We start from the raw sequence: 18,254 nt of genomic DNA on the forward strand, positions 1-18,254 counted from the left end.
AACGCCATGGAGCGCCAGCTGCAGGTACACAAGTGGCTAGTATAGTCTGCTATTCCCTCTCCAAGTGTGTGTGTTGTAGAACTTTGTTTGTTGCCATCCATCAGAGTGTAGCAGAGCTGGAGCAGAAGTGGCAGAACGAGGTGGAGGAAGCTCAGCAGGGAAAGCTGGAGAACAATGCTCCTTTCTTCCACGACTATCACTTCTTTGAGGTACACATCCCGTCACCTCAGATTCTCATAAAGTTGTACACTGTTCAGCAAATATAATTAGTTTTTGTTTCCCCAGAACAAAATGAAGGAACTAGAATTGCTGTGTTCACTAAAGGAGGTCCCACTGGACTGGAGTGATTTGGAAAACGTTGTCCTCACACTGAGGTAAGACATTGGAGAAGAGCCACGTGACAATGCAGATGTTAAGACTGCTAAGGTAACATCTGCATTGCTTAGATGACATATCTTCCTCCGTGTTGTCTTCTGGTTTATCGTCTACATTTGTCCACAGGGAGAAGTTCTTCCAGGAGGTGAACTCCGTCCACCTGAAGAGTGGTGTGCCGCTGGCCAAAACCAAAGCCCTGGTGAAGAGCCTGATGAACCGCACAGAGCTGCTGCTCCATGTCACCATCGCTCCTCACTGCAGGAGCCTAACCACCACACCTGCTGGCACGCCAGGTACCCCTCAGCTTACACTTCCTTACATAACCACTTCCCCAGCCTACTCCACCTCCCTAGCCTACACCTGCTTCTCTATACCCCTCTCCTGAGTTACTGTGACTGCCTGTATGTAGTATGGTAAAATAGAGGTGACTGATTGACTTTTTGTTGTTGTGTGGCAGCCTGTAAGTCTGTGTCAGACACTAAGACGGTGATCCCCGGGGTGAAGCAGCCAGTCTTTCTGCGCAGCATGTCTGCACCCTCCGACCTGGAGATGATCGCCAACCAGGACCTTGAGTTCCCACACAGCAGCCAAAGGTTCACTGTCCACAAAAATCTCTTTGATACAGAGAAAGTGTATTACAAGCATAACTACACTAAGTTGATGATGGATGGAGAGAGTACTCACCCCTCTACGTTATTCTCGTCTACTGCAGGAGGCGACACCACCCCACCAGTCACCGTAGCAGCTCCTTCACACTGCTCCAGTCTCTAGCCATGGAGGACAGCCGGGACAAGCCAACGTACAGTGTGCTGCTGGGACAGCTCTTTGCTTTCATAGGGACCTTGCCCGACCAGTCTGTAAGTCCAGCCGTCCCCCACAGTCACTGCACATTGAATTCTGTTTTTGGTGCCAAACAATTAGAGAAGTTGAGTCTATTCATATTTTACCCTTGTTCTGCCTCCTCCAGGTGTCCAGCAGCAGTTTCCTGTCTGCGGCTCAGACACGGTGGAGGCGGGGCAGCACGAGGAAGCAGGCCCTCGTTCACATGAGGGAGCTGCTCACTGCCGCAGTCAGGGTAGGTGGGGTCACTCACCTGGTGGGACCTGTTACCATGGTGCTGCAGGGAGGGCCCAGGTAAGGCATGGACACACACTCACACACAAACCTACAATTAATATATCTTCATGGTTTGTTTTCATTTGGGAGAATTTATTTTACAATTATAGTTATTGTTTCCTTTCACAATATAACAATGCAATTGAATTATATTTAACACTAAACAATAACTTGACAGACATTAATATACAGTTGAAGTCAGAAGATTACATACACCTTGGCCAAATACATTTAAATTCAGTTTCACAATTCCTGACATTTAATCCTAGTAAAAATGCCCTGTCTTAGGTCAGTTAGGATCACCACTTTATTTTAAGAATGTGAAATGTCAGAATAATAGTAGAGAGAATTATATATTTCACCTTTTATTTCTTTCATCACATTCCCAGTGGGTCAGAGGTTTACATACACTCAATTAGTATTTGGTAGCATTGCCTTTAAATTGTTTAACTTGAGTCAAACGTTTTGGGTAGCCTTCCACAAGCTTCCCACAATAAGTTGGGTGAATTTTGGCCCATTCCTCCTGACAGAGCTGGTGTAACTGAGTCAGGTTTTGTAGGCCTCCTTGCTCATACACACTTTTTCAGTACAATCTCTAAGCTGGAGATATCTCCAGAAGTTTTGTTTCTGTAAAATATACTTGTTCCTTAGTTCTTCAAAAGAGGTTCTTGATATAGACACGTAATGTTCTTTATCCCCTTTGTATACCAATCTTTCCAGAAAACCATGTGTACTCTTATTTTCAATTTAGGGTTATTCCATAACGAAGCAGAGTTTGTCAAGAAAGCCCTGTCCAATATCCAAATGTATTTTAGTGTATAATGCAGGAGAAATTCAATTTTATAAATGTATCTGTGTCCTCTGTGCAGGATCGAGGAGCTGACCTGTGGGGGAATGGTGGAGCAGGTGCAGGAGGCCTTTGGGGAGACTATGACGTCTGTAGTGTCACTATGTGCCCGCTTCCCCATCGCTTGTTCTAACAGTATTGGCATGCTCTGCACCATCCCCTATACTAGGCAAGACAATTATTCTCTATCTTCCGAAATCCTCATGTTACTCTTGGAAAACGGCTTTGTTTGTTATCAGGAACAAACAACTCACCTCATTCTCCTGGCATCGAAAAATTCCTGACTTTCTAGAATTGCCATTCTCTAAACCCCCACACGTCTGCCCATGTGTTCCTGTAGGAGTGAGGAGCAGTGCCTGGTGCGCAGTGGTCTGGTCCAGCTCATGGACCGCCTGTGCAGCCTGAGTGGCCAGAGGGACTGCAGCTCCAATGAGAAGCAGACCAAGAAGCAGAAGGTGGCCACCATGGCCTGGGCTGCCTTCCAGGTGCTTGCCAACCGCTGCATCGAGTGGGAGAAGGTGGAAGGTATGCAAGATAGTTGGGGGGGTAACTTATCAGCTTGTGAAATAGGTAGCCCACACCAAGAAATTAAGAGAACCTCAACGCTGAAGCAGAACATATGAGAATAATTTTCACTCAGATGTTTCCAATGTCTTGATGCGGTGCCTTTTAGCTAAAGAGGAATGTTTGAAAGGCTGTCTTCATGTCTTCAGGGTCTACTAACAAAGTGAGGACAAAACGCAGAAGAATAGTTGGAGGTTAAAGTTAGGCAAGCTTGGCAAAAGTTGATTTTAGGCCAATAATTCAGAAACCAGAGGAAAGATGGGTATTTTCATGATCTGTGAATATAGATAATCAGACTTTAGGATGCAACCTCACATCAGTGTTTTCTACAGAGAGTACAGTGTGCGGTAATTCTTACTACTGCAGAAATCCCACTCCCCCTCTCTTAAGGTGGTTCAACAGATGCGGTGCACTCAGGTCTGGCCCGGCAGGTGTCCAGCCTGCTGACCAACCACCTGGTCAGAGCCACCGAGTGCTGTGGGAACCAGGCAGCAGGGAACGATGCTCTGCAGGACGTCCTCAGCCTGCTCAACGACCTGTCCAGGTAACCACTAGCAAACAACAGGTCAAATACACATCCTCTTGTGTTCTGTGTTTGTGAAATGACTGTTGTCGCCTTCTAATTATCTATGACTGTCTGGCGTTCCTCCAGGAGCCACATAGGGAAGGCTATCCTGAGCCAGCCAGCCTGTGTGTCCAAGCTCCTGTCCCTGCTGCTGGACCAGCGGCCGTCTCCCAAGCTGGTGCTGATCATCCTGCAGCTGTGCCGTGCTGCCCTGCCCCTGATGAGTGTAGAGGACTGTGGCAACGTGGCGCTACCCTCCTGGAGCTACTCCATCAACACCCTGGATGCTGAGCAGCAGGACGCCACCGACCCCGCCTCACGCATCGCCGCCCTGCTGCTGGCCAAGCTGGCTGACTACGTAGTACCAGGTAGGACCCTTTGGTCTTGACATGTTGGTCATGAGATATCTGGCCTCTGTTAGACTGCTGTCTCTAACACCGTGTCCCCCACCAGGCTGCCAGACCCTGCTGTCCCCCAGCTCCTCAGAGCCAGACACCAGCCTGAGCCGCTCCAGCCCCAAGGGAACCCTGAAGTCAGATAAGGACGCTGGGGAGGAGTGCGAGGCTGTGGATGGCAAACTGTCCATCTTTATCCACAAGCGGGAGGACCAGTCCTCTCATGAGGTGCTACAGCCACTGCTCAGGTAAGACTCATCGTAATACCTCCTGAGACCTTTTAACTTCATGTGTGCCAAACCATCCATGCAGTCTCTGACACCTGTGCTTTTCCTCCCTGGTGGCTTGCAGCAGCTCAGAAGGCCGGCCGTTCCGCCTTGGAACTGGAGCCAACATGGAGAAGGTGGTGAAGATGGATAGAGACATGACCAAGGTCAGGCCTGTTTTAAAGTTTTCATGTGGCTGCAAATGTCATTGGGGTGTCACCAAGTGAAAGAAGAATAGTGAAGAATTAAACCTAGTCAAGGCATATGTTCAAGAATCATACCATTTATTCCTGGCTGATCTGCTCCTTCCTCATCCCTCTCATTCACCTCACCAGAGTGGTAGCTGTGAGGTGATCACAGAGGAGGCTGCTGCAGCCCTGAGGAAGGCCAATAAGTGGGCCCAGTCTGGGCTGATAGTGAGTGTGGGCCCGCCTGTGGAGGCTCTGGTCCCGGAGGCTGCTGGAGGAGTCACCACGGGGGACAAGAAGAAGAGCGCTCAGACCGCTGTGTGTCGGGACAGGAACTCTGAACTGGCCAGGTTGGTGTGACACTCAAGCTGTGCAAGATTTATATTATGCCTTTTGTATAACCGTAATACCAGTGGAATTGAATCTGCTACACTAGTTCTAGTTAACCAGAGGGGAGAACGGTTCTAACTGGTCTCCTCTCTTTCCCTCCACTGTTCAGGTCCGACCCAATCAGGCCCTTCATCAGTGGACATGTGGCCAACAGTATGGCTGCTGAGGTCATCGCCCTGCTGCACAGCCTGCTCACAGCTCCCGAGTCCAACACCGCCCAGATCTGGACCAGCACTGCAGAGAAGGTAAAGCACCATCAGAATGCGTAGGTTTTAGAGGCAGATGCAGCCATTCTAAGATCTACTTGCAGATGCTAGAGCCATGTAATTCTAAGAATATACTGTATATGAAGATCATAGTCATAACACATGGACTTACCGCTACTGATGACTGTGCCAGGTGCTGTCCAGAGCACTGATGTTCATCCCACAGCTGGGGAAATATGCTGAGAGCATCCTGGAGAACGGTAGCAGCAGCGGCAGGAAGCTGGCTAAACTCCAGGCCATCGGCAGGCAGGCTGTGGCGGCACTCTGCGCCCTCGGAGGCTTCAAGGAGACCATCAAGATTGGCTCAGAGGTCCAGGTGGGTTAGGAGAGGAGCACAAGTTGATAGATCCATAAGAAGACTTAGCAGTACGCCCTTAGCAACATGCATTGTACCTGTCTCTGTGCTGAAATTAACATGCTGGGTACATACAACACTATACCAGGCCAACAGTGCTGTGGGCAGCAAGAGCTATAGCAGTGAATGGTCAGTGCATGTTTCTCATCATGGTCCCTCTGCTCCCTCAGGTGGTGGGTAAAGGAGTGCTGGGCAGCGTGGGTGTGGTCATGTCCATCAACGAGCAGGAGGGCATTGCCACGGTGAAGTTCCCTTCCTGCGAGTACAGGAAGGCCTGCAAGGCCTCAGACATCCTGACGGTGCCCATCTCCCGCCTCTGCACTCCCCGCTCTGAGGTAAGAACAGGGAGGGTTAGAGAAGTCAGACACACATAACGTAACTTGACTGAAAATGATGAAAGTGCTTTAATGTTCACTAGTAGACTAATTTAATGTTCTCTTCTCATCCCTGTCCCTCTCCCCTTCCCCTCTTTCTCTCCCAGGCGATGCCCCTCTACAAGCTGTCCATCACAGAGAAGGTGGTGCAGGCGGTACAGTCCATGCTTCTGCCACAGGAGGGCAGTCTGTCCATCCACTCCTCCCTCCCCGCCTCAGGAGATGGCTCCAGTCCTGTTATGGCTGCCGTCCGCCTGTTGGCTGAAATCAGGACCAGGTAAATCACTACTGAGGACATTATCTTGGTCATAACGTTTTTCTGCTCCGAAAAGTGTGTCTCTGCACTAGGGCTGTGGTGGTCATGACATTTTGCCGGTTATTGTCATGCAAACGAGTGCCGGTCTCATGGTAATTGACCGTTAATTAACATAAACACGTTTAGCTTTTCCAGGCCTCCACGCATACAAGCAGCATTCAAGCAGCATTCAAGCAGCATTCAAGCAGCATTCAAGCAGCATTCAAGCAGCATTCAAGCAGCATTCAAGCAGCATACAAGCAGCATACAAGCAGCATACAAGCAGCATACAAGCAGCATACAAGCAGCATACAAGCAGCATACAAGCCGCTTTTGGAACATCTTAATTTAAAAAAAAGTCTAAATCAATTTAATATACACATCACAATAAATCCATTATTTATTTTAGGCAGGTCTAAAGAAACATTATGAAGAAAGAACAGAATATGAGTTGGCCTACTGTGTGTTATCTGGCTATGCACCATGCTGTATGCTTGCTTGTTCATTTAGCAGACAAGACATGCCTATGCGTTCTGTGACGTTATTTAATATTATATGATTTTATAGTAAGAAGAATATAATTGAACTTAGAAAGGATATTTTTCCCATTCCGGAGCGAGTGCACATATGAAGTGGCTATGTTGAGCGTAAAATGTATCATTTGAAACTGGTCCTATACACTAGATTTAGAGTTATTTGTCAACTTTAGTTGTGAATGATACAAACTTTAGAATGTCTTAGAAATCAAAACATATATGGGCTGCATGATGCGACTATAGGGTATTGATGATTTGCTTGCGCTCTGTTCCTCAGAGTTGGAGAGCCCATGGCATACAGAGTTTCACTATAATTGTAGGCTAACTCTGTAAGCTGCCCTGCACAATCAATGAACCAACAGTATCGCCTAGGCCTATACGTGCCTCATGGATAGAACATTTTGGAACATAGCAAAAAATCCATCCAGTATGCATAATAATACAGTCCACACTCAAAGTTGATTTACTATAATTTGTTTAATTTTGGAGTATAGGCTAGAATAGTGGTTCTCAATCCTGGTCCTGGGGACCCAAAGGGTTGCACTTTATTTATTTATTTTGCACTAGGACTACACACCTGATTCAAATCTTCAAAGCCTTTTGATGAGATGATAATTTGAATCAGCTGTGTAGTGCTAGAGCAAAAAGAAAATTGTGCACCCTTTGGGTCCCCAGGACCAGGATTGAGAACCAGTGGGCTAGACCAATTATGATAAAAAAAAAAAAAAATGTTCTGCCATGCGTAATATGCAGTGGGCTATGTATTATATAACGGCACAATCGTTAATTTAGTTAAGTTTTTTTTTTTCGGGCTAGGACTCATGGATACTCATACATTTTTATTTTTATTTTTTTTACATTGTAGAATAATAGTGAAGACATCAAAACTATGAAATAACACATATGGAATCATGTATTAACCAAAAAAAGTGTTGAACAAATCAAAACATATTTCAGATTCTTCAAAGTAACCAACCTTTGCCTTGACAGCTTTTCACACTTGGCATTCTCTCAACCAGCTTCATGAGGTAGTCACCTGGAATGCTTTTCCAACAGTCTTGAAGGAGTTTCTACAGCACTTGTTGGGATGAGATTGGGTGATTGTAGAGGCGAGGTCATCAGATGCAGCACTCCATCACTCCTTAGTCAAATAGCCATTACACAGCTAGGAGGTGTTTTGGGTCATTGTTCTGTTGAAAAGCAAATGATAGTCCCACTAAGCGCAAATCAGATGGGATGGCGTATCGCTGCAGAATGCTGTGGTAACCATGCTGGTTAAGTGTGCCTGGAATTCTAAATAAATCACTGACAGTGTCACCAGCAAAGCACCATCACACCACCTCCATGCTTCACGGTGGGAACCGCACATGCGGAGATCATCCGTTCACCTACTCTGTCTCACAAAGACACGGCGGTTGGAACCCAAAATCTCAAATTTGGACTCATCAGACCAAAGGACAGATTTCCACCCGTCTAATGTCCATTGCTCATGTTTCTTGGCCAGGCAAGTCTCTTCTACTTATTGGTATCCTTTAGTAGTTTTCTTTGCATCAAATCAAAATCAAATAACATTTTATTAGTCACATGCGCCAAATACAACAGTGAAATGCTTACAAGCCCCTAACCAACAATGCAGTTTAAAAAATACAAATAAGAATAACAAGTAGTTTTAAAGAGCAGCAGTAACAATTAACAATAGCGAGACTATATACAGGGGGTACCGGTACAGAGTCCATGTGCAGGGGTACCGGTCGACCATGAAGGCCTGATTCCTTCTGGAATGTTCTCCCGTCTCCACAGAGGAACTCGAGAGCTCTGTCAGAGTGACCATCGGGTTCTTGATCACCTCCCTGACCAAGGCCCTTCTCCCCCGATTGCTCAGTTTGGCCAGGCGGCCAGCTCAAGAAGAGTCTAGGAGTCTTCTTCCGTTTAAGAATGATGGAGGCCACTGTGTTCTTGGGGACCTTCAATGCTGTAGACATTTTTGGTACCCTTCCCCAGGTCTGTGCCTCGACACAATCCTGTCTCCAAGCTCTATGGACTATTACTTGGACCTCGTTGCTTGGTTTTTGCTCTGACATGCACTGTCAACTGTGGGACCTTATATAGACAGGTGTGTGTGCCTCAATTGAATTTACCACAGGTGGGCTCCCAAGTTGTAGAAACTTTTCAAGGATGGTCAATAGAAACAGGATGCACCTGAGTCTCATAGCAAAGGGTCTGAATACTTATGCAAATGTGGCATTTCTTATTTTTATTTTTAATACATTTGCAAAATTTCTTAACCTGTTTTTGCTTCATCATTAAGGGGTATTGTATGTAGATTGCTGAGGAAAATGTTTTATTTAATCAATTTTAGAATAAGGCTGAAATGTAACAAAATGTGTAAAAAGTACTTTCCTGAAAGCACTGTATATTTGTTTTGCTTAGTTAATATTGAGGGTTAAATGTGTGTGTTCCAGGGCATGTCTGGTGATGGCCCAGCTCCTGGAGGACAGCTCGTTCTGTGAGGAGTTCATTCAGCAGTGTCCTGCTGCTGTGGAGGTGCTCAACCTAGTGGCCCAGGAGTGCAGTCCTGGTGAGTGACCACCCACTCTCACCCAGTAGCATAGTGCTCAATTACGAGACCACTTCTGCAATGCAGCATGACTTTACTTTCCTATATGACAGTAGTATTGATTGTGTGGAAGGAAGTATGGCTGCTGTGTGTAACAGTGCGTCTGTGTTGTGCAGGGGAGCGTCTCGGCATGGTTGAAGCACAGTGTGAGCGAGTGAGGATGCTGTACCGAGACTGCGCTCGCCCGCCACCCCCTCCCCTCCAGACAGACAGGCGCCAGGTGGGTGTCGCTGTAGCCTCTCAACTCATTTATCTACTGAGATCTACTGATTTTAATAATGGACATAAAACCGTATTATGAATTTTTGATTGATGAAGGGATTCCGATTGAGATTTGTAGGGCCAGTCTCCTAACTCTCTCTTCTCTGCTCCGTACCTCTCCCTAGCCCAAGGAGATGACGTGGTGTCCATCTAGGGGGTTCCCTCCAGTGCGTGCCTGCGTATTCTCATCCCGTCTCACCTCCGTCACCTTCCTGGCCGACCCCAGTGCTGGAGGAGGCCTGCCCAGGGGAACCTTCATCTATGCCACCTCACCTGTTCCTGTTCAGGTGGGCACCTCTACGCTAACTGGATGTCTTGGGAATGGCACTGGGTTTTATATGAATGAAAATTCTGTTTTGCGTGCTTATGAAGCAGGCTGACTAATTTGGAATCTTAAAATTCCTCTCCCTCTTTTTCCTGTAGGCGCCTTCCTTTTACTGGGAGATAGAGATAGCCTCCTATGGAGACTCAGAAGATGACAGTGGTCCTATTGCGTCTTTCGGCTTTGCCACAGAAGCAGAGAAGAGAGACGGAGCGTGGACCAACCCTGTTGGCACCTGCCTCTTTCACAAGTATGTGTTCATATGGAGTTTACAGCTGTAATCTCAGAGGTTTCCCACTGCCCTGTCTCTGACTGAGTGCTGACCTTTCTTTCTTTCCGTTCTGTTTCATCCTACCCCTGTCTCTGTCTCTGTGTTTCACCCTTTCAGTAATGGTAGGGCTGTGCACTATAATGGCTCCAGTCTGCTGCAGTGGAAGAGTGTGAGGCTGGACGTGGCCCTACTTCCTGGTGAGATAGGAAACAATCCTTTTTATCTAATTTCATAATATCACCTACCTCCTATTTTTCCTATCATTCATTTTACTTTATTTTATTATTATTATTATTATTTTTTACTTATGCCAATCAATGTGTATTGCATATTTAACAGATATTGGTGAAACATCTGATTTTGAACTCCATGTATCTTCTCTTCCTGCCTATAGGGGATGTTGCGGGCATTGGCTGGGAGCGCTCAGAGGGCACCCCTCCACCCCCCGGCCAGGCCCCTAAAGGGCGGGTCTACTTCACCTACTGTGGCCAGCGCCTGAGCCCCTTCCTGGAGGACGTAGCAGGGGGCATGTGGCCTCTGGTGCACATTCAGAAGAAGGTGGGCCTTTATGCCTGGACATGTCAAGCAAGATTTAAAGACCAATGAATGCAGCTTATGTTTGTCATGGTGTGTGTTGTATTTTGTTTAGAACACAAAGATTCGTGCCAACTTTGGTTGCCGGGCGTTTGCGTACGCAGAGGGACAAGCACACCGCAATGCTGCTGACCTCTGTGTTGACTTGGCAGAAGAAATCAGTGCTAACTTTGAGGCCCTCCCCTTCGCCATGGCATCTGACAGTGACAATGATGCGGGTGCTAGTGTGGCATCTGACTCTGGCTCCCATGGACCCCCCTGTCGGATCGCCGCAGTAGCAGTTGCCCAGCAACGTATGTTCCTATCACCTTCCCCCTTCCTGCACCAAATGAACGTGTCTTAGTTTAAACCTTTGACCTGGTTTGGAGTGCCTGATGTTCTGGTCCCATCCGGTCACTTAACCTAAAATATATTGTTTTACTTAACCTGGTGTTATTTCAGTCCTCTGTTATGTTTGCTGTTTGGTAAACCCCACTACAGCTAACCCTCACCCTCCTCACTGTCTGGTCTGTGTGTATGTGTGCGTCCCAGTTGGTAGCGTTTGTAAGAACTGGCTTTGTTGTTTGTCCTCCCCTGTCGGGACAGAGTACAACAGTGACTCATCATGCCACTACAAGGTGGAGCTGAGTTACGAGAACCTGGTCACCTCAGGGCCTGACGCACACCCCCCGCCTATTGCTGATGACGAGAGTGATGACGAAGATGATGACGATGTCCCAAGGGTGAGTTGAAAGTCTTGCTGAGAAGAGCCGACAAATACCATATTTACTTATCTTTTTGGTATCCAGATTTTTCAGTGGGCATGAATGTACTGCTGTCCACCCCCTACCCCCTCCCAGGAGGACCACTATGCCCTGCTGGTGAAGGCCTGGGAGACAAAGGTGTTCCCCACCATCCGCCGACGCTTTCGCAACGAGGCAGAGAGGAAGTCTGGTCTGGACCAGATCAAGGGAGCACTGCAGCTGGGTGAGAATAATATTTTTTTCCCCTCACCCATCTACACACAATACCCCATAATGACAAAGTGAAAACATATATTTTTTTTTTAAATCTTTGAAGATTTATTGAAAATGAAATACAGAAATATCTATTTTTCATAAGTATTCACACCCCTGAGTCGATACATGTTAGAATCACCTTAGACAGCGATTACAGCTGTGAGTCTTTCTGGATTTGTCTCTAAGAGCTTTCCACACAAGATTGTACAATTATTATTTTTTTAATTATTCAACCTCTGTCAAGTTGGTTGTTGATCATTGCTAGACAGCCATTTTCAAGTCTTGCCTTGGATTTTCAAGACGATTTTAGTCAAAACTGTAACTAGGCCACTCAGGAACATTCAATCTAGTCTTGGTAAGCAACTCCAATGTATATTTGGCCTTGTGTTTTTAGGTTATTGTCCTGCTGAAAGGTGAATTTGTTTTCCTCTAGGATTTTGCCTGTGCTCAGCTCTATTCTTTCTTTTTATCAACAAAAAAACTCCCTAGTCCTTGCCCAGTCATGTGGCCTCATGGTGAAATCCCTGCTCGGTTTCCTTCCTCTCCGTCAACTGAGTTAAGAAGGACGTCTGTATCTTTGTAGTGACTGGATGTATTGATACACCATCCGTAGTGTAATAACTTCACCATGCTCAAAGGGACATTCAATGTCTGCTTATTTTTACCCATCTACCAATAGGTTCCGCCAATTTTGAGGCATTCGAAAACCTCCCTGGTCTTTGTTGTTGAATCTGTGTTTGAAATTTCCTGCTCGACTGAGGGACCTTACAATTATCTGTATGTGTGGGGTACAGAGAGGAGGTAGTCATTCAAAAATCATGTTAAACACTTATTGCACACATAGTGAGTCCATGCAACTTATTATGTAACTTGTTAAGCACATTTTAACTACTGAACTTATTTAAGCTTGCCATAACAGAGGGGTTGAATACTTATTGACTCAAGAGATTTCAGCTTTTTAATTTTGTATTAATTTGTAAAAATTCTGTGTAGGCCAGTATCACAATAAATTCAGGCTGTAAAACAACACAATGTGGGAAAAGTTTGGGACACTCACTGAAAACTAGGTGGTGAAAGAGGTGGGAAACTCTGTAGCTCTGTTTTAAAGAGCAACTCCCTATTGACTCCACTGTTTGACCTTTTTAAAACAAAGTGAAATATGTTTTTTGACATTTGTTCTTTTGTGGTGTTTTTATTATATATGTTTTGCAGGCATGGTTGACATAGCCCGGCAGACAGTGGAGTTCCTATATGAAGAGAACGGGGGCATCCCCCGGGACCTCTACCTCCCCACCATCGAGGACATCAAGGAGGAGGCCAACAAGTTCACCATCGACAAAGTCCGCAAAGGTCCCCTGCACTTGCACCCAACACAATGCTAGAGGTCTTAGTTATTGAATCATTTCAGTTTTTCTTCTGGATCAAAAAGGGACTTAGGTGGTGGGTGTGGCACGGGGCGCTGTCTGGGCAGCTGAATTTTAGAGAACATTTTAGAGGCCCTCATCTTGGAGGTGTCGAGAATTATTTAAATTTTTAAACCAATTTCCTGCAGTTTAACATATTTTTCCATGGAGCGTAGAGAAAACGTGGCAATTTTAAAGCTGCAATTCTATGCATTTTGACATGGCTAATGCAGTGTTTTTTCTTTCTTTTTTCTCAAATGTAATAAAGTAAACTGCTAAATTCCTTGTTTTGGGAATTTTACATTTTCCCTGATTTGTCTAGCTTTTATTTTAGTCATTGTTAGTTCTCAAATATTTTATTATAAAATAATATATATATAGGTCCATTTATCTTTTCTACATAATTTATATCTTGTTTAAGTTTACACTGAAATAGTAAAAAAATAAAAACTGTTTGCACTGTTTGGACTTAGATGACCTGCCCAAGGATTTCAATGGCAGGAAAATCCCTGCCTTTATGTAACATCAACTTTGACCCTTACTTTAAATACATTGGTAAACACAGGAATTTTCCCAATAGCTGGTTTAAATATGTTTTTTTATTCAACCTTTATTTAACTAGGCAAGTCAGTTAAGACAAATTCTTATTTACAATGACGGCCTACACCGGCCAAACCCGGACAACGCTTTGCCAATTGTGCGCCGCCCTAAGGGACTCCCTATCACGTCCGGTTGTGATACAGCCTGGAATCGAACCAGGGTGTCTGTAGTGACGCCGCAAGCACTGCGATGCAGTGCCTTAGACTGCTGTGCCATTCGGGTCCACACAGCACAATTTAATTTTTTGCATTTTTTGCAATATAGATGTCTAAACATTATCATTATGTACACTGATATGCTGTAGTGTTACCCGGCTTTGCCCTTACATATGTGTCCTCTTCTCAGGTTTGACCGTGGTCATCCGCTCTCCAGACAGCAACAACACCAACAGCACCACAGGTGGAACAGCCCTGCCCAAGTTTGCCATCCGAGGCATGTTGAAAACCTTCGGCCTGCACGGAGTGGTTCTGGACGTGGACTCTGTGAGTGTAGAACACCCGAACTTCACACTTCATAGAAACAAAGCGATGAGAAGTTGAGCTTTGTCTCTTTTGACAGTGTTTCAATGATCTCTCTCACTCTACTGTGTGTATGTCCAGGTGAATGAGCTGGTGCAGGTAGAGACATACCTGCGCAGTGAGGGGGTGCTGGTGAGGTACTGGTATCCCATTGAGATGCTGGAGCGCCCCCCTGCTGGATCCCGCCGTACTGCTGCCAATGGCCTTGTCAATCTAGACAGCAGTAACATCCAGATCCACAGGTAACACACGCACGCTAACACTTCCACTCCTACACACATTCTGAAATAACACGGCTAAGAACTATAAATCGTCCTCCGTGGCCTGCTGTGTTTCAGGGAGCTTCTGCGCTGTGAGAGTGCCCTGGCTAGGCTCTACTGCCGCATGGCTCTACTTAACATCTTTGCCCCCAAAAGCCCCCACACCTTCACCCGCCTCTTCCATATCCCAGCCGTTCGAGACATCACCCTGGAACACCTGCAGCTGCTGTCCAATCAACTTCTGGCTCCGCCTCTGCCTGGTAAGTGGGCTTTCTCCAGATTAGATGATAATCCACAGAAAATAATGGGTTAAATAGAATACAGCTAGAACAATGAATGGAATAAGAAGGTCTACACTGAAATAGTGTATGGAGTGATTTGGATGAGCTCTTTCCATGATCTGTGTGCTATGTTGTTCTCTTTGTCCTGCAGATGGCACCATCAGCTCCAGCTCCATCCTGCTGGCCCAGTCTTTACTCCACAACCTGCAGGGCCAGAGCTGCTCTCCCACAGACCTGTTCTACCAGGGCAACGCACAGCCCATCAGGGAGTGGCTCACCGTGGCCATCACCCGCGCCCTGCACCAGGGGGAGGAGAGCCTGCTGGAGCTCACCAAGCAGATCTGCTGCTTCCTACAGGTTAGCTCCCGATTCTGTGGCTCAATGTATATTTCCCCAGGGACGAAGATATTTTGCTTTTAACTTAGTTAATCTTGATTTCCCTTGTTCCGTTATGTAGAATGCACCAGAGCAGTTCATCTCAGAGGACTTCCCGGTATCAGAATCAAAGGTCAGCATGGATGTCAACTTCCCGGGTGCTGCCTTCGTGATCATCTCCTGCAAAGAGAGCCAACTAGGCTGCCGTAAAGAGTGAGCTAATTTAACACAATTACCTTTTTTCTAAGTTAAACCCATTAACCTTGATGACTCTAGATGCCTTACAGTGACCTCTCTATCCCCCCCCCCACACACACCAGCTCCTCCCTGTACAAAGCCCCATGGGCGCGGGTCATGGTTTATGGCCTGGGTCACAAGGTGCGCAGGAACGGCCAGCTCAATCTAATGGAGGCGGTGTGCTACCCTCTGGATGCCTCGCCCTCCAACACAGGCCTCACCCCCCCTCCCACCACCAACCAATACCCCACTGTCATCATCCCCACCGACAAAGTGCACATCAAACTGGGTAAGTGCTTGATCTCCCTTAGTCCTGGCTTACAGTAATAGCTTCTTTCAGCTTGTCTACGTTCTAATTAGGGCTGGCACAATTATCACATAACCGTGTAACCGACAATTACGGACAATAACCGTGAACAAAAATAATAATAATCTTAATATATACATTTTAGGAGAAGGGGGATTCAACTTCATATTCAAGTAGATATTGTTTACCCAATAGCAGTTTTACATTTTTACATGAAGTGGGTAAAGTGGGTCATAATTTTATGACCAGAATGGCATGGTCGGGAGGAGAAGCTTGATTTCCAAAGGTTGCAAGAGGTCAAGACTATTTGTTTTTTAAACTGGGGTGTCACCAAAGCTGTGTTGTGTTCATTAGGTGTGTCGAAGCTAATTTTCAAAGATGTATTACAAGCAACAAAATGATGACAATAACCGTGGCCATTTCCATGACAATTAATCCCTACCCAAAATTCCATAATCGTCACAGCCCTGGTTCTTATTTTTTCTTTCTGTTTCACATGATTACCATGTATTTAATAGGTTGTTTCACCGTCTCTCTCTCTGTCTCTCAGGGGTGTCGCCCCCTCCTGGTGCGGTGCTGGTGCTGCACTCCCTGCCGCTGGAGTTCCCCCTGGCCATGGCGTTTGCTGAGCAGCTACTAACGTGGAAGCTAGGGGAGAGCAGTGAGTGCTCTGAGGAGGAGTTGGACACTGTGCCCTCCTCTGTGCTGCTGCAGGTAGTGGAGCTGCTGGGTAAGTGCTACACTTCCAGAAAATCTCTTCTCTTTGAAATGTCTGCATCCATGGCTTTAGGTGTCCAACATGTCTGCACATTATTTCCATAACCCTCAGTCCCTTGTTGTGACTAATTTTGCATCCTGTTTTGTGCTTGACAACAAGTTGGTCTCCATTTTCAAATAGTTTATTTTACCCCTCTCTCCCTGTCTATGGTGTTCTAGGTGGGCTGCTATGGACCACAGATCTGGCACCTTGCATCAAGGAACTCTCCTTCCACCTGCTGGCTGAGCTCTTCCGTAAGATTCACCACCTGGAGCAGCGTAAGAGCCCTGCAGGCCTGTCCAGCTCCATCGCCCTGCTGCTCAACCCCTGCCTGGCCGTGCTTATGGCCCTGCAGACGGAGCTCCGCAAGCTGTACGACCGGGAGACCCAGGGCTGGGTGGCTGCAGGGGCCGGAGCAGGGTGCTCCTCTGGCGGGGGTGTCCTGGCCTTGGGGGCCGAGCAGAGCAGGTTCTCCACCTACTTCCACGCCCTGATGGAGGTGTGCCTGGCTGTAGCTGAGGTCACCCTCCCCCTCAACGTGGGGTGCTCAGGAGTGGGAGCGCTGTCCTCCACCAGTGCCCCTAACCTCAGCGACTCCTCCTCATCCTCCTCCTCCTCCCCAGGCCAGACCCCCCAGAGCCCCAGCCTGCTCTCCAAGCGTAAGAAGGTGAAGATGAAGCGAGAGCGTGCAGCAGCAGTGGCGGTGGCCTCAGGGAAGAGGGGTTCTGCTGGAGGGGCTCGCCTGTCAGAGAGCGATAGCGCCCTGCTCAACATGGCCGGTAGTAAACCTGAGGACATGCTGTGGTTCCACCGTGGCCTCACCCTGCTCATGATCCTGCGTCACCTGGCCAACAAGGACCCCCAGGGGCTGAGTGTGACAAATGATGCTGTGACTGACGCCTGCCAGGCCCTGGTGGGACCTACCTCTCACAGCCGTCTGCTGGTTCTCTCTGGCATCCCCACCCACCTGGAGGAGGCTGTGGTGCGCAGCGCCATCCGCAGGGCCTGCAACGCCCACGGGGGGCTCTTCAAGGATGAAATCTTCATCCCCCTGCAGGAGGATGACCCCAAAAAGTTCAAGGCAGGAGCTGGGGTGTCCACCCCTCTGGATGGCAAAGCAGCCCCCGGGCCTGAGCGTCCCTTCCCGAGCAACGAGAGCCCAGACAGCTCCAGCAGCGTGACTCCAGCCATGAGTGTCTCAGCCTCGGCCTCCACGAGCCAGACCTCCATCTGCAGCTCCTCGCAGGGGGGCGTTTCCCGCACCGCCAGTGAACTCTCTGTGGACCAGGAGCTGCTGGCTGCCCCACCTCTCACCCCAGCGGCTGCAGCCTCGGCTGTCCCCTCCCCACAGCAAGGCCCACTTGATCCCCACACGGTGTCCAGCCAGGAGAGCCTAGATATCTCCCTGTGCAGCACGGGGAGCCTGGGCAGTTTGGGCAGCCTGGGGGAGCCTTTGGACAGCGCAGAAACAGCCTCTGTTTCAGACGGGGGCTCCATGTACACAGTCACCTCTCTGGACAACAACGCCATCTTGGCCAGGCCCATTAAGGGCTATGCCGTCATAGAGGTGGGTCGCAAGTGCATTTTACACTGAAAACGTAATATATTGTTTATCGGTTTGTTTTTTGAGCTTTGATGGAGACAGACTTGCATGTCCTTCTGTTGTGCATATGCTGAATGTAGGTTCGTGCCCGGGCCAAAGTGGAGAAGATCCGTGCTAGCCTCTTCAACAGCAGTGATTTAATTGGCTTATCCAGCCTGGAGGGTGAGGAGGAGCTGATGGAGCTGACTAATGAGGAGATCCTCACAGCCTCCAGTGTCAACCAAAGCCTGTTTGACACACAGGGTAGCTCCGCCCTCGAGGACTACTTCCTGGACAAGTCTCTCAGAGGTTGTTAGTAGTATACTCTCTACCTATGTT

General features: G+C 47.5%; 1 protein-coding gene across 4 annotated transcripts in view; it reads left to right on the forward strand.

Moving 5' to 3' along the window:
• Window positions 1–18,254, forward strand: part of LOC139576764 (probable E3 ubiquitin-protein ligase HECTD4) — a 58,279-nt gene that overhangs the window by 26,882 nt on the left and 13,143 nt on the right. For all 4 annotated transcript variants that reach the window (XM_071403195.1, XM_071403197.1, XM_071403196.1 and 1 more), the window contains exons 25-61: window positions 1–24; window positions 105–209; window positions 286–374; window positions 502–668; window positions 833–968; window positions 1,088–1,232; window positions 1,343–1,509; window positions 2,361–2,507; window positions 2,679–2,863; window positions 3,293–3,446; window positions 3,555–3,835; window positions 3,921–4,110; window positions 4,214–4,295; window positions 4,464–4,666; window positions 4,816–4,951; window positions 5,106–5,288; window positions 5,498–5,662; window positions 5,809–5,978; window positions 8,995–9,110; window positions 9,266–9,369; window positions 9,536–9,697; window positions 9,834–9,982; window positions 10,121–10,200; window positions 10,398–10,561; window positions 10,653–10,890; window positions 11,183–11,319; window positions 11,437–11,563; window positions 12,808–12,945; window positions 13,944–14,080; window positions 14,198–14,358; window positions 14,455–14,636; window positions 14,809–15,014; window positions 15,115–15,245; window positions 15,353–15,558; window positions 16,127–16,306; window positions 16,513–17,900; window positions 18,017–18,224. The exon at window positions 1–24 is cut by the window's left edge and continues 169 nt beyond it. In XM_071403195.1, coding sequence (XP_071259296.1) covers window positions 1–24; window positions 105–209; window positions 286–374; window positions 502–668; window positions 833–968; window positions 1,088–1,232; window positions 1,343–1,509; window positions 2,361–2,507; window positions 2,679–2,863; window positions 3,293–3,446; window positions 3,555–3,835; window positions 3,921–4,110; window positions 4,214–4,295; window positions 4,464–4,666; window positions 4,816–4,951; window positions 5,106–5,288; window positions 5,498–5,662; window positions 5,809–5,978; window positions 8,995–9,110; window positions 9,266–9,369; window positions 9,536–9,697; window positions 9,834–9,982; window positions 10,121–10,200; window positions 10,398–10,561; window positions 10,653–10,890; window positions 11,183–11,319; window positions 11,437–11,563; window positions 12,808–12,945; window positions 13,944–14,080; window positions 14,198–14,358; window positions 14,455–14,636; window positions 14,809–15,014; window positions 15,115–15,245; window positions 15,353–15,558; window positions 16,127–16,306; window positions 16,513–17,900; window positions 18,017–18,224 — 6,943 coding nt within the window. The remainder of the gene's footprint in view (window positions 25–104; window positions 210–285; window positions 375–501; window positions 669–832; window positions 969–1,087; window positions 1,233–1,342; window positions 1,510–2,360; window positions 2,508–2,678; window positions 2,864–3,292; window positions 3,447–3,554; window positions 3,836–3,920; window positions 4,111–4,213; window positions 4,296–4,463; window positions 4,667–4,815; window positions 4,952–5,105; window positions 5,289–5,497; window positions 5,663–5,808; window positions 5,979–8,994; window positions 9,111–9,265; window positions 9,370–9,535; window positions 9,698–9,833; window positions 9,983–10,120; window positions 10,201–10,397; window positions 10,562–10,652; window positions 10,891–11,182; window positions 11,320–11,436; window positions 11,564–12,807; window positions 12,946–13,943; window positions 14,081–14,197; window positions 14,359–14,454; window positions 14,637–14,808; window positions 15,015–15,114; window positions 15,246–15,352; window positions 15,559–16,126; window positions 16,307–16,512; window positions 17,901–18,016; window positions 18,225–18,254) is intronic.

This window comes from Salvelinus alpinus, chromosome 5 (assembly GCF_045679555.1).
Source record: "Salvelinus alpinus chromosome 5, SLU_Salpinus.1, whole genome shotgun sequence".
Taxonomy (NCBI): domain Eukaryota; kingdom Metazoa; phylum Chordata; class Actinopteri; order Salmoniformes; family Salmonidae; genus Salvelinus; species Salvelinus alpinus.